This window comes from Panthera leo, chromosome A3 (assembly GCF_018350215.1).
Source record: "Panthera leo isolate Ple1 chromosome A3, P.leo_Ple1_pat1.1, whole genome shotgun sequence".
NCBI classification, from domain to species: domain Eukaryota; kingdom Metazoa; phylum Chordata; class Mammalia; order Carnivora; family Felidae; genus Panthera; species Panthera leo.
The window spans coordinates 794,213-809,052 of record NC_056681.1 but is presented as its reverse complement, the minus strand read 5'-3'; the positions used below and the strand labels follow the sequence as shown (position 1 = coordinate 809,052).

General features: G+C 65.2%; 1 protein-coding gene across 2 annotated transcripts; it reads right to left on the bottom strand.

The window, feature by feature from the left end:
• Window positions 1-1,589: 1,589 nt before the first annotated feature.
• On the bottom strand, window positions 1,590-14,272 carry EEF1A2 (eukaryotic translation elongation factor 1 alpha 2). 2 transcript variants are annotated; one of them, XM_042930437.1, is made up of 8 exons: window positions 14,175-14,272; window positions 9,114-9,335; window positions 7,260-7,439; window positions 6,548-6,844; window positions 4,935-5,085; window positions 3,325-3,581; window positions 2,427-2,661; window positions 1,590-1,797 (listed from the first exon to the last, which is right to left on the bottom strand). In XM_042930437.1, the coding sequence occupies exons 2-8, from the start codon at window positions 9,255-9,257 to the stop codon at window positions 1,670-1,672; spliced, it is 1,392 nt and encodes a 463-aa protein (XP_042786371.1). In that variant the 5' UTR covers window positions 9,258-9,335; window positions 14,175-14,272; the 3' UTR covers window positions 1,590-1,669. The 2 variants fall into 2 exon arrangements, with proteins under 2 accessions (XP_042786371.1, XP_042786370.1); XM_042930436.1 differs by lacking the exon at window positions 14,175-14,272 and adding an exon at window positions 10,666-10,769.
• Between the last annotated feature and the right edge of the window lie 568 nt (window positions 14,273-14,840).

Sequence of the window (14,840 nt, the reverse complement as noted above, 5' to 3'; positions counted from 1 at the left end):
CCCTTGGCGGCCTCCACAGATCAACCCAGACCCTTCCCATGTGGTTTTGCCGCACCAGTGCCACTGCCCGGGACACAGACTGGGAACCGCACTCTGCCTGGCTACTCGGCCCTTCCTTCTCATCACACGCTGTTCATGCGCCTGCCTGAGACCCGTGCTCGCTTTGGGACAGGTGGGGACACACAGCGGCCCCTCCGCGGCCCATCTCTCCTGGCTGGCAGCCTCATCCAGTGTGGTGGCCTGCCTGTGCCCCCGCAGGTTTCCCAGTCCCTGGAACCTTGATGGGGCCTGTGAGGCCAGAAAGGGTCCTGCGGAAGTGACTAAATCCTGGATCTCAAGATGAGGAGACTAGCCCGGATTGTCATGTAAGCCAACTACATGCATCCTAATAAGAGGGGACGGAAAGAGATCTGACACACAGAAGGGATGCCACGTGACCATGGGGCAGACCTTGGAGGGACGCAGCCACAAGCCAAGCCACTTTTGGAGCCACCGGAAGCTGCGAGAGGTGAGGAACAGACCCTCCCTTAGAGCCTCTGGGGCAAACACAGCCCTGCCAAGGCCTGAATTTTGTCCCACTGGTGGTGACTTTGGCCGGTAAGAGAGGACACCTCTGTCATTTTAAGCCACCAGTTTGAGGTGATTTGTTGCAGTGACCCTAGGAGACTCACGTGGTTGGCCTGCTGCCCACCCTGGAGGGGAAGCCCCCAGCCCATTCCCCACCACAGGCAACGGAGTCTGCACTGTGAGCCTGGGTGACCCAGCTGCCCATCCCCACCCCCACCCCGAGCTCCTTCTGCAACACCAACAGCGGGCACAGGCTGGGACTGCTTTCCTGGAGCAGGGATGGGGGAGCAGGGGTGGGCCTGCCATCCCCCCCCCCCCCCCCGCCACCCCCAACCTTGATGACCAAAGTCAGGGCTTTCTCTAGGGTTTTGCGCAGCTGGAGCTCCTGGGCGAGGGGAGGGCTCAGCTGAGGAGCCGGGAGCGGGATGTAGGTGGTGGTGCCCCTCCAGCCACAGGTGACTGGCTGGGGAGGAGAGTGAGACGCGGGGGGCCAGTGTGCCTGACAATCACTGGTTGGGGAGGAGCCCTCAGCTCTCAGAGACCGTCAAAACAGTCAGCCCCCTTCTGTGGATCCGAAGTGACTGATTGTGCTGGATGCCCCCAGGAGGGCATTCCAAAACTCGCCCCCCTCCGTAGCCAGCCAGACCAGCTGCACTGCGGATCGGGCCTCCAGTACTGGGCCACAGCGTGTGTGGGGACCCCCGCCCCACCACCCACCCTGGGTAAACGCGGGAGGCCATCTGGGCCGGAAGGAAGGGGCTAGGAGAGAGCGCAGGGCGGCCCCCGCCCACCCCACCCCACCCAGAAGCAGGCGCACACGGCTCTGGGGTCGCTCAGTTTATTGGTAAAACGGGCACTGAGCGCGGCGAAGTCTGGGCGCGGAAGCGGGGGCGGCGGGGGCGCTTTTCCTCTTAAAGAACTTCCACTGGACCTTGATGGCGAGCATCCAGTCGCTGACCGAGAGCCTCTTACAAGCGGAGGTGCAGACATGCGCCTGGCGGGGGGGCGGGGCGCCGGGCCGGGGGTGGGGCCGGGGGCGGGGCCGAGGGCGGGGCCGGTACGCGGCGCCGCCGGGGAGGGTCGCGCCGCGGGCGCCCGTGCTTCACTTGCCCGCCTTCTGAGCCTTCTGCGCGGACTTGGTGACCTTGCCGGCGCCGCCGCTCTTCTTTTCCACGTTCTTGATGACACCCACGGCCACCGTCTGCCGCATGTCGCGCACGGCGAAGCGGCCTGCGGGGAGAGGGCGTGAGGGGTGGGCGAGGGCCGGCCTGGCCCCGCCCCGGCCGGGACACGCCGGGCGCAGGCGCACTCGCGCCCGCTGCTACCTGCCCTGCGGGGCTGCAGGTGGCGCGGTGCGGCCACGGCCCGAGGAGTGTGGGACGCTAGCGCTATCAGCTTCTCGGGTGGCAGGAACGACTGCAGGACCCGCCCCGGGCGTGTGGGGGTCCCAGGACGCGCGGACGCTCTTGGAGCGCGCCTGGCGAGGCACAGCTACGACGAAGCTGGCCGGCAGCCTGCACAAGGCAGCTCTCGCATAGAGGCCGGTGGGTTATCCCAGGGACGTGTGTGCGGCCAGCCAGCTGCTGTCCAGCTCCGGCAGTCAGCCCTAATGCTGCCACTAGACTGGCTATGGGGCCCGGGGCCTTCATCTACAGAGGAGGACACCATCCCAGAGCTGGCCGGCAGGGCTGCTTCATGCATGGGATGGAGGCCGCAGGTCTCCTGCTAAACTCTAAGCGGGGCAAACTGAAGGACCCCCCCCCCCCCCCCCGCCAAACCCCCCACCAGGAAGTGGTCCTCTGGCAGCCCGGACCAGCCCCACCCAGGCCGCACCTCCCTCCACCACCTGCCCAGCTCACCGAGAGGTGGGTACTGTGAGAAGCTCTCCACACACATGGGCTTCCCAGGGACCATCTCCACGATGGCTGCGTCACCGGACTTCAGGGCTTTGGGGTTGTCCTCCAGCTTCTTGCCCGAGCGCCGGTCAATCTTCTCCTTCAGCTCGGCAAACTTGCAGGCGATGTGTGCCGTGTGGCAGTCGATGACCGGTGAGTAGCCGGCACTGATCTGCCCTGGGTGGTTCAGGATGATAACCTGGAGGAAGAGGTGCACAAGGGCACAAGGCCGTCAGGCGTGCCCAGAGGGGGTGAGACGGCATCGGAGCGAAGCTTTAGGCCCAGGGGCCCAGGTGCTGGCCGTGGGGAAAGGTCAGGGACCCACACCCCTGACATGGACCCCAGGGTCCTCATCAAGCATTTGGCAAACCACAGGAGAGAAACAGCCAGCAAGTGCACTGCATGAAGGGCCACTGGGCAGGACTCATACTGTCTGCACCGGCCAGAGCTGAGGCAGGGGGATGAGAAAAGCGGACCTCAGTTATTACACTTCGGTTATATGTCAAGGAAGCCAATTTTTACACCTGTTGTCACACGAAGAGGTGATCAAGAGGGTGCCGTGAAAATGTCGAGAAGAGAAGAAAAGAAAAATGTAGAGATGTCTCCGGCAATAAACTACTAAAAACATGTTCAGGACTCAAGCGGGACCTCCGTGAGGTTCAGAGGCCGGGCCCCTCCGGTGTCCGCTCTTCCCGTGAGTGTCCTCAGCCCTGATCCAGCCTCTCCAGGCCTGGGTGGCCTCGTTTGTAAAGCGGGGGTCTACGTTTTCCCAGGCGCCAGGCTAAGGGGCACCCAGCACCGTGCGATGACAGCCCCACCACCCTTGAGGGAACGGGCCACACCGGCCTCTGCAGCCACGCACCTGGGAAGTGAACTGGGCAGCCTCCTGGGGTGGGTCGGACTTGCTGTCCCCACACACGTTGCCTCGGCGGATGTCTTTGACCGACACGTTCTTCACGTTGAAGCCAACGTTGTCGCCAGGCAGGGCCTCGCTCAGGGCCTCATGGTGCATTTCCACTGACTTCACCTCCGTGGTGATGTTGACGGGTGCAAAGGTCACCACCATGCCCGGCCGAAGGATGCCCGTCTCCACTCGGCCCACGGGCACGGTGCCAATGCCTGGGTGGAGGGAAAGAGGGCTGTGAGGGGTAGGGGAGAGGTGTGGCCACACGGGCAGAGTGCAGAGACGGGGGAGACCCCAGACAAGGCGGACACTGAGGTTCAGACGGAACTGGAGGCTCCCCTGGCCTGTTCTGTCGGGAACAGAGAGGACTGAACAAGAAAGAACCCCTAGTCGTGCTGGGCAGGAGCAAAGTGGGGGGGGGGGGGGAGCATGGGCAGAGGGAGGCCCATCTCGACCGGGGGCGGTACTGTGGGGACCCCTCCCTTCTCTGAGGCCCCTCCTGGCGAGGCAGCAGCAGCAGCACGGGTCAAGGTCATCCACCCAGGACTGCCTGCCTGTCTCGGGGAGCCACCCCCAGAGGGACACTGTGGCACCAGCGCTTCTCATGGATCCGCTGACGCCTGTGTGCCTGCTCAGTGGCTATGCGGGGTCCCCCAGCGTGCGTGCAGGGAGACCCTACTCCCATATCCCTGGCTGTGGTATGACAGACATTGAGGCTGGTGGCTGTTTTCTGAGCGAGGTGAGTGTGACACCCCCGTTCTGCACGAGCCCCCTGGCTGGGGGTCTCCACGGTGCTCCTTGTGGGCCTCATGTTTGCTTGTGGTTTCTCTGTCATCTCACGAATAGCATTTCTCATGCCTGGGGTAGGTCATGTCTCCCACAGGACTGGGATGGTCATGGGGGAAGGGGACATGTGAGTTACCCTTATGCCACCAACTCCTGGCACAGGGCTCAGTGCTTACTTGAAGAGAGAAAGACCCTGGACAGATGGATGAACGGGTAAGAGTGGGTAGGTGTGTGGATGGATGGATGGATGGGCAGATAAATGGATAGATGGATGGGAGGGGTGGGTGGATGTCTGGATGGACAGATAGGCAGATGGTTGGGTAGATGGATGGATGGACAGATGAATGTGTGGGGTAAACAGTCGTCTGGATAGAGATGAATGGATGGATGGATGGATGAATGAATGATGGATGGATGGTGGATGGACAGGTGGATGGATGGATGGATGGATGGATGTGTGGATTGATGGGTGGTGGATGGACATATGGATGGACGTGTGGATGGACAGATGGATGGATAGATGGGGTGGATGGATGGGTTGGATGGATGGATGGTGGATGGATGGATGGATGGATGGAGCATGGATGGGAGATGGACAGGTGGATGGACGGCCCCCAGAAAGTGTGCAGCACTGAGGGACAGGCAGATAACTTGGCCTCCAACCCTCCTTGTCAGGGGCCCTGGTCTCAGGAGCTGGGTGTGAGGGGTAGACCCGGCCAGGGTGGGCTGGGCCAGCTGCCTGAGGTGGAGCGGCGTGTGTCAAGCACTGAACCGTCACTCACCGCCGATCTTGTACACGTCCTGCAGTGGCAGGCGCAGGGGCTTATCTGTGGGGCGTGTAGGGGGCAGGATGGTGTCCAGGGCCTCCAGCAGGGACACGCCGCTGGCGTTCCCCTCCTTACGCTCCACTTTCCAGCCCTTGAACCACGGCATCTGGACAGGAAGAAGGTGTCGTTGGAGGCAGAGACCGCCTCCACCTGCCCCGCCCTGCCCCACAGCCCCAGGGCCTCCCCAGGACTTTCCAGAAATCCCGGTGGAGGCATGTGACCTGAGAGGGCCTGGGGAGCAGGGGAGCACGGGACTCACCGCTACCTAATGGCCAACGGTTCACCCCAAGCCTGTTCATGCCATCGAGACGCTGCGCAGCCTTGCACCATCCCCAGCCCCGGGCCACACTCCCAACATCACAGAAGCCTTGGGAAAGCAGGTCTGGCGAAAAAACAGCGGGGCCCCTTCCCCAGCCCAGACTGCTCACACCGCACTCAGACGGAGGCGGGTTCTGGCACCCCTGAATAAGCGTCCAACATGGAGCCCAGCCCAGCTCAGCCCCTCTTTCTGGCAGCCCTCAGATCCCTGGGCAGGGCCGGCACCAGAGCGGGAGCGGCCAGAGTCCGGCCAGTGGCCAGGCTAGAGGCAGAGGGTCCAGCCTCGGCCCCCAACCGCTATGCCACCTGTCTCCAGGCACGGCTGACCCGGCATGGCCCAGGGCTTCTCCTGCCTGGAGCCCCCCGACCCACTGGCCACAGGCAGGGAGAAGGGGAGGGGGCCGGAAGTGCTGCCCAGTCCACTCCCAGGGGCTGTGTCCTCCCGGCACCACAGATCAACAGACGGCTCCCTGAGCAGCAGGTCAGGAGCGGGAAGTTCAGGGCTAGGGTGTTCTGTCGGCCCTGCCAGGAGGGTGGGGAGTGGCGGCTCACTGGTTGCTCCGTGACATCCTGTGCGGGACCCACCACATGCGAGCATGCAGCCTAGCGGGACGGGGGCAGGGTCCCCGGCTTCGGCCCAGGGCCCCCTCCACGCCCGCCCAGCTCAGTGTGGGTGGCTGCAGCACTGGCTGGACCAAATGGCCACCCTTCTAGGCCAGCGCCGTCCTCTGCCTTCACCGCGTCCAGGCCCTTGTTCTCACGTTCTGAAAACCACTCCGGGCCCCACCTCGTCACCTCCCGCTGAGTCAGAGTCCCTGAGATGCCGGCTGCGGGAGCCAGAAACTTCCCAGCTGGCCAGCGGAGAGCCGGGCCTCGGCCCTTCCCAGAGCCCAGCCCGCTCCACACCCCGGGGAGACGACAACCAACCCCATAAGGGCAGAGCCTCCTGCGACAGAGCGCTTGGGCCTAGGCCGTGGCGGCCGCTGCTCCCACACTGCCTGCCCAGAGCCGGTACCCCTGGCCAGAGAAGGGGCCTCTGCTGGCCTCATGGGCACAGCGCCTAGGCCCCGAGGAGGCGGCGGCCCGCCAGGCAGACACCCACGGGGCCAGGTGCCCAGGGTCATGCAGGTTAAGGGAACACAGCGGGGCTGAGGGGAGCCTACGGACAGGCCTTCTGACCCAGGGCCCTGGGCTCCCGGGCAGGGTTCCGAGCGGCCCCGTCCCCCCCAGCCCAGCCCCGGGCAACTCACGTTGGGGGAGGGCTCCAGCATGTTGTCGCCGTGCCAGCCGGAGATGGGCACGAAGGGCACAGTGGCGGGGTTGTAGCCGATCTTCTTGATGTAGGCGCTGACCTCCTTGACAATCTCGTCGTAGCGCTTCTCGCTGTAGGCGGGCTCCGTGGAGTCCATCTTGTTGACCCCCACGATGAGCTGCTTCACGCCCAGCGTGTAGGCCAGCAGCGCGTGCTCACGGGTCTGCCCGTTCTTGGAGATGCCCGCCTCGAACTCACCCACTCCTGCAGCCACTATGAGCACCGCGCAGTCCGCCTGCCGGGCAGGTCAGGCGCGGTGAGCCCCGGGCCCCGCCTCGCACCGGGCCCCGCCAGACAGCTGCCCCGGGACGGGCCCTCGGGGTCTAGGCCTTAGGGGCAGCAGCAGGGGCTCGTCCGTCCGTGTGAATGGCCTGACAGTGTCTGGGTCTGTCTGTCTGCAAAGGCGGCCCTGACAGTGGCCAGCGGTCCTTGTGGGCACCTCTGCCTAGCTGAGATGATGGGGCCCTTAGTCAGCTCTGTGGGGGACTCTGTCCAGGTGTGATGAGGTTATCTCTCTCTCCCTCTCCTCTCCCTCTCTCTCCTTGTGCCCTGGCAAGGGAGCAGAGGAAACCCAGCTACCCCTCAAGGCTCCCGGGCCCCCAGGTGTGTACTGTACGGGTGCCCCCTCGGCCCCCTGCAGCCCTGCCCACCTGGGACGTGCCAGTGATCATGTTCTTGATGAAGTCGCGGTGGCCGGGGGCATCGATGATGGTGATGTAGTACTTGGTGGTCTCGAACTTCCAGAGGGAGATGTCGATGGTGATGCCACGCTCCCGCTCCGCCTTCAGTTTGTCCAGCACCCAGGCGTACTTGAAGGAGCCCTTCCCCATCTGGGGGGAGCGGGGGGGATGGTTCAGGGAGGGGCTTGGGACTCAGCCCCTGGACCACGGCAGCATGTCACAGCGGAGGGACCTGGGTGACAGCCTCCCTCGCTCCCCACTGGAACCCCAGGACCCCGATCCCATCTCCGGAGTGAGGGAGTCAGATGCAAGGACCTCTGAGGGACACCTCGACCTCAGCCCTGCCATCCTGTGTCCCCAGGTCTGGCCTTTGCCACCTCGATGCTTGCCATCTGAATGTCCACCAGTAGGTGGCGCAAGGGCCTGGGAGTCAGGCCTGCGGAGAAGCCCCCAGGCGATTTAAACCCCTCCCCTGGCTGGGGGCTCCCCTTTATCTGAAGCTGGCGACCCCCGCACCCACAGCCGCACCCGCAGGCGCAGATCGCTGCGTCAGCCACAGGCCTGCAACACCACTGTCGAGGTGTCAAGCCCAAAATCCCTCTGTGATTTTTTTTAAGACAAAAAATAAAAAGGAAATTGGATGAGGTTGCATGGCAGGGCCGGGCTTTCCAGCTCTTTCTACAGACAGCCAAGGCTTCCTAGTAGCTCTGAGGCCCCTCCTCCCCTTCCTCGCCCCACCTGCAAACACCTGTGCCCAGCCCAGCGAGGCCCCCGTGCCGGGCCCAGAGCTGTGGTTACTGCCGCCCAGCTGGGCTGATGTGAGGCTGCCCGGCCAGGAGGGCCGCCCTGCCAGGACCCAGATGGGACCCAGCTAGACCTGAATCAGACATCCTGCGAACACCCACGGCCCCCCCCCCCAGCGCCAAACCCGCGGGGAAGGAGGGAGTGACGCAGCGTTTGGGCCCAGGCGCGGAGGGAGGCGGCCCGCACCCCCCCACACACACACACACACTCCGAGCGAGGTCAGCCCAGGCCAGCAACTGACTCCTCCTGGGCCCTGGCCCCCACCCCTCTGTCATCCAGGAGAGGACCCTTACAGCCCCCCACACGGGGGCTTCTCCCAGAGCCCAGGGGTGGGGGCAGGGATCGCAAAGAGCAGACCCCCACTCCGTGACCACTTCCCACTCGGGGGTCTCTGCCACTTGAGAGAAAGCTCAGTCACCGGGGCCCCTCTCATCCTCACCAGGCAACCAGGACCCCCCCCCCCCCCCAAAGAGTGCCGCCCTGGACAAGCAGCCCTCCCCAGCCCAGCATGAGAAAGTGGAGCTGACGGGCTGGGGCCGGGTGCCCATCAGTGAGCTATTAATAGCCACCCTGAGTCGTGGCCCAGCCCCGGGACAAGTGAGGGCAGCAGTGCCTGCAGCCCCAGCACTCGGCCCCGGGGACACGGGAACCCCACCCGTTCCAGGTTCTCAAGTCTGGTGTGGCAGAGAGTTCCGGAGCCTGCTGTGGCAGGGGGGCAGCAGAAATGCTGCGTCCAGGCCACCTCCCCTGCCCCAGGGGCAGAGCCAGCGGGCCACCCCTCCCCCGCCAACACCAAGCACATCCTCAGAAGGAGGCAACCCCACTTCCCCCCCCCCCCCCGTGCCACTCCACCTGGACTCTCTCAGATATTTGTCCCCCACGCGGCTTCCTTTAGGGCTCACGCCCTCGTGCCCTGGAGGAGATCAGCTGTGCCTGGAGTCAGGGACGCGCCAGCCCGGCCTCCAAGGCGGGAAGCTGTCCCCTCAGTGTGGCGAAAAAGACAGGGGCCCCCAGGCTCACCTCCGCTGCCTCCTTCTCAAACTTCTCGATGGTCCTCTTGTCGATGCCTCCGCACTTGTAGATGAGGTGGCCCGTCGTGGTGGACTTGCCGGAGTCCACGTGGCCTATGACCACGATGTTGATGTGGGTCTTCTCCTTGCCCATTCTGCCCGGGGTGGGGGGAGGGGCCGGACCGAGCTGGAGCGCTGTGGCTCAGGATGAGGGGGCTGTCGGGCAGTGATTCTGTGGGGTGGGGTGGGGGACAGGCCACGGAGAGCCTCAGACGGAGGCCAGCAGAGACACTGCCCTGCCCAGGTTGCCAGCACACCCCCACCCCTGCCCACGACGCACCTGGCCCCGAGGCAGGGGCCGCATTCCCACATTTAGTAGGGAGGGAAGACCACCCCCCAGCCTGGGCCTGGCCCTTTCGGGTCAAGTGGCAAGCCCCAGCAGTCCAATCTGCAGTAAATATCGGGGTGCTGTGCCCACAGGGCACCCCCATGAAGGAGGCTAACCCCCCCGAAGGGGGGGAGGAGCGCCAAGCTGGGCGAGCCCCATGACCAGCCAGGAGCCCGGTGATGAGTCACCCTGCCCCGCTCTCCGCTCTCCGGGGCTCTGTCCCTGATGCTTCTCCCCTACCAGGAGTCCCGGGCCCACTGCTGTGCCCCACCCCCACCAGCGTAGCTGTCGCCTGGTGGAGAGACGGTCAGTGCTCCCCACTCCTCTCCTCCAGCAGAGAGGGAGCCATCTTCCCCTCATCCCTGCCAGGCAGGCTGGCACCAGGGGAGACAGGCTGGGCCAGAGCTCCGACAAGGCGGTGGTGCCCAGACAGGGGGCCTAGAATAGCTTGGGCCCTCCCCGGACCCGGGCAGGGGGCAGACAGTAGGGCAAGGGAGTGGGGTGCCGGCTCTGAAAGAGGAGAGAAGAATCTGGCCCCGCAGCCAAGCTCAGCAAGAGCCAGACAGCGATGCCTGCAGCCTGGTGGGGGCAGGGGGGCACCCCCTCCCCCTCTCCCTCTGGTCAGAACCCAGGTCACAGCCCCTGCCCCATCCTGGAGGTCAGTGAAGAAATCTGGGCAGCCCGGGAGGGGACAGGTGCCTGGGGGAGGGAAACAGTGCACCCTAGGGTGCAGACACCAAGCGGACACCCCTAGGCCCACCCGGTGGGGGCAGGGTGGTGAGTGCCTCCGGGCTCTCACTGCCTCCCCCTCCGCGGGCGTCTCCAGCAGCCCCCAGCAAGGCCGACCCTGCCCCAACCCCGCAGGGCCCCAGCCGGTTCCAAGGTCACGGCAGCAGGGCGATCGCCACCGCCCAGAAGACCGCTCCCCCACCGCCACCACCGGATAAACAAGCGCCACCGCGGTGCCCCCACCCCAGCCCCTGTCGCCCGAGGGGACCGAACCCTGGTGCCGGTCCGGGCGCGTGGGATGGCTGGCCGAAGCCCCGGGCGAGCAGCGCAGCCTGGCCAGGCGCCTCCCTGGCCCCTCTCTGCCTCCAGGTCCGGTCCCCCGAGAGAGGGCCCTCTGCGGAAAGCTGGGGATGGAGCCGGAGACCCGGAGGCCAAGCGTCCTTACCCAGAGCCGAGATCTCAGCCAGAGGGACTAGCAGCGCCGGCGCGGCGGTTTTATCTCTCCGGGAGGGGGTCCACCTATTGACGGAGCGGGCGCAATGCACCGCGCCCCTGCAGTACGGCAATGCGGTACCGGCGGGGGAGGGGGGCGGGCGGGGCCGGGGCGGGGACGCGAGGGATGCGGGGATGCGGGGACGGCGGACGCGCGCGGGCGCGGCAGGGACGCGACAGAAAGATGCGGCGAGGGAGCGAGCGACAAAGGCGCGGACGCACCCGGAGGGAGTGCAGGCAGGGAGGCGCGGAGAGAAGAGAGGGGGGCAGGGGGAGGGAGACGGAGAGGAGGGAGGCGACGGGAGAGAAACAGCCAGAGATGGAGGGCAGATGAAGCAGAGCCCGAGTGGCCAGGCTCTGGCGCTCCTGGAGAGAGCGAGACGGCACTGCAGATGCCGAGGGAGGTCTCCGGCCAGGGGTCAGCCCCAGGTACCGGAAAACACAGGTGGGGCCAGGGTAGCAGCAGGTAAGGCCTCTGCCAGGAGGGGGCAGGGACTGAGGTCAGGGACTGAGGTCAGGGGACTGAGGTCAGGGACTGAGGTCAGGGGACTGAGGTCAGGGACTGAGGCCTGGCCTGGCCCTCCACGTGGTTGGTGCCCGCCGAACTAACAAGCCTCCGTTCTGCCTCCTCAGTGTGGCCTCTGCGGAATGGGTCCTTCCCCCGAGACCCTGGAGTCTGCTTGCTTCCAGGCCCCTGTGCCCGGGTGTCTGCCACGTGGCCTCACCCTGGCGTGCCCCCAGTCCGGCCCCATGGGACAGACTGAAAATGCTGTGTCCAGGGTCCCCTCAGTTCGGCAGAGTGACCTGAGGCCTGAGGCGATCCGCCTCCACCACCGTCCCTGCGAGGCTTCTGGAAAGGACTGTTTAACACCCTGGGCCTCTCTCCACGCAGGGAGCACTCCAGGTCTGTTCCCAGAGCCCACCGGTGCCTCCTGGGCTGCCCTGGTGTGCACGACGGGCAGGAGCCCCCAGGGAAGCAGAGTCCCAGGCCACAGATGGGGGACCTCTGAGGGTCCTGGGCAGACCAGGGCAATGGCCAAAATGGGTTTTCAGGGGAGGGACGGGGAAGCGATGTGTTGTGTGAAAACCAAGCGTACAGGCCTCTCCGCCGTTGGCACCTCTCCCCGTGGCCTCGTCTGCCATCGTCCGGCCACCGCTCCTGTCTTATTCTTCTTAGTGACTGCAGGGTCTTTAGAAATGTGTGTTGAGTGGGTGAGAGCAGAGGCTTGGTGCCCAGCTCCTTGCACGGGGGCAGTGGCTGAGAGAGCCCTCAGAGATGGGACCCTCAGAGGTCGGGGGGGGGGGGGTAAAGGGGCCCAGCACAGTGGGGGGGGGGAGGGCAAGCAGGTCTCCCCTGCTCAGGGAGAGGTCTCTGAGGGAGGGACAGGCTGTCCCATTGGGCTGTGAGGACGGGGGGCCCTGCCCCACAGGACCAAGGTCTGCACCCACAGACAGACGGACTCCTGGCCCTTTCAGGCAGGGAGGGGCTCACAGATGACTCTGGGCACCTCCAAGTGCTGCTGATACTATCACGCAGGAGCCAGGAATTAAAAATAAACTCCTGGCAAGAAACGGAGACCCACCCCACCCCCCCCCCCCCCAGCTGCCCTCTATATTTAATGCGTCCCTCCCGCCTGAAGGTTAGCAGGGGTCTGGGAGACATCGGGATTGGCTGAAGCTGGGATGGGCCAAACCAAGGCTGAGGGAGGCCCAGGCCCCTGGAGACGCCCACCCCCATTCCCCCAGAGGGACCACCAGCGCCCAGGACCCCGGGCTGCCTGCAGACCGCTCCCCGTCAACAGGTCTGGACTGCGCACCTACTCTGGGCTTACCCACAGCCGTCAGCCTGGTGGGGACGGAATCACATTGGGACACCCCTGCCAGGGGCAGGCCGGTGCCGGGAGGTGCTGCTCAGGGGAGCAGCCGCTGCCGGTGGGGTGCAGCATCCTCCCTGAAGGCCCTACACGCTGACCCCGAGGGGTCTCAGGTGGTTTCTCCAAGGTGCCTCTGTGTCCCCAGGATGCGCCCCGTGCACCTGCAGCGGGGCAGCCTGCAGGGCCCTGGGAGGCTGGGCGCGGTGGCGACACTCAAGCTCTCTTGGACGGTGAGACTGCATAATGAGACACCGACAGTGCTGAACAAGCCCGTACGACTGCAGAGTCCCCAAACTAACTGACACCTCCTCGCCGTCGCATAGCATTTAATAACTACAGGTCACTGAACAGAACCGAACACCAAATACTAAATAACCCGTCTCCAGGCCTTGTGAGTTCATCAAGTGCTGGGTGGGCCTACCAGGCGGCAGGGCACCCACTGACCAAGAGTCAGCTGGGCACAGACAGACAAGCCACAGTGCCCAAGGTCACACAGCAAGGAGAGCGGAACCTGCCGGCAGCTTGGAAGGCCTGAGTCTGGCCAGTGTCACTCCTGGACAGAGGCCAGCCGGTTCCCGCTTGCGCTCCTCCCCTCCTCCCAGGTCAGGCTTGCCACGCCTCCCCCTCCAACTCCCCCCAACCCCCCTCCCAAATCCGAGCCTCTAGTCACAACGGCCCCCAGAGCAGCCAAGGGGGTGGTTAGGGCGGGGGAGGGGGAGCAAAGAAGGGGCCACCGCCTCACGGCACACCTTCTGTCCCCTCCGGTGGCCCCCAGCTACCCCCAGCGGGAAGCTGTTTGGGGAGACACAGGCAGCCCCCACTTTGACGGGCTGAGGTTTCATGAGCCCGTGGAAAGAAGACCCAGCTAAAATTAACCGTTATCAAGCTGTCAGCCTGGAAATAAACCCTCCTCCTATTGGCTGCTGGTGATGTCACTGCTGGGTTAATAATAACCTGCGAATGCATAACTGACCAGCTGGGCATGTGCCTTCCTGCAGGGCCAAGGCCAGTGGTCACCCTGGGAGCTGCTGCCCGGGCAGTGACTTGGGGGCAGGATGGGGGTCAGGGCTGAGCACACCCTCCAGCCTTGGGGTGTCTCAGAATGACCTCAACTCCTGGCCTCGGGCCACAGGCTCCTGTCTGTCCCCAGGACTTCCGGTGTTCACCCTCACGTGCGGGGTCAGTCACATCTCATCTCCCAGCCTCCCTGGGCAGCAGGACCCTGGACGGCCTTGGGGTCAAGGTCCTCCCTCCCCCAGCTCCCCAGGCTGGACAGCCAGGGAACTGAGCTGCCCATGAGTCCGCACATTAGGTGGTGTCCATGGAGGAGGAACTGTCGGCTGCTGAACTCCCCACGGAAAAGCGAGATCGTGGCCCCAAATCAGAGAAGTAGGGGCCAGAGGGGGCGGCGGGCGAGGCCTGGGGGCCGAGCCGCCTGGTGGCAGGGCTGGGGCGGGGCTGGAGGGGGGGTGGCTGGCCGGCCGCTTGCGCCCCAATTAGACCCAAGGCTAGGCAGGGGCCCCACCGAACATCCAGCCCTGTGATCGGTCCCTGGGCCGAGTGGAACGGGGTGCGGGGCGTGACTTACTAGACAATCTAGGCCCCCAAACGGTCCACCTTAAGAAACCCAGCGTGCCTGGAGGGTGGGAAGCCCCGAGGAGGGGGACGCAGCCCCTCAGGGAAGGGAAGGTCAGCGGCAGGGGACTGCCCTACCCGCCACCAGCCACCAGCACTTGGGGCCGCTGGTCCCCCAGCAACACAGCGGGGCGCTGTTGCCATGGCGAAGGAGCAGCGCTCCACCCAGAGCCTGGGTTAGTGTCATCAGTGCTTGGGAGGGCAGCTTCCTGCCGCCACCAGAGCTCCACCCCTGCCCTGCCCAAGCCCAGCGCCACCACCAGGGAAGGGGTCTGGCGAGCTTTGCCCTCTGAGCCCCCCAGAGTCTGGGGCTCCAGCCTAGCACCAGGAGGAGGGGGGGCCCAGCCCCCCCCCATGTGGTCCATGGCAGGCTGGGGGGCCACTGGAGAGCCCAGGGGATGGGTCAGCCTCTCTGGCCAAGAAGGGGCCTCCCCTATGGTGGGGCCCAGAGACGGAGGGAGCCCCTGGGGAGGGTCTACAGACCCACTGCCCACTCCTCAGGTGCTGCAGGGAGAGGCCACAGTGCTCAGTTCAAGGAGGAGTGTCTCCAGGCAGACAACCCTGGGGATCCTGAGGCTCCTTAGCAACTCTGGGCCCATGTTTTCACCTCGTAGGTAGA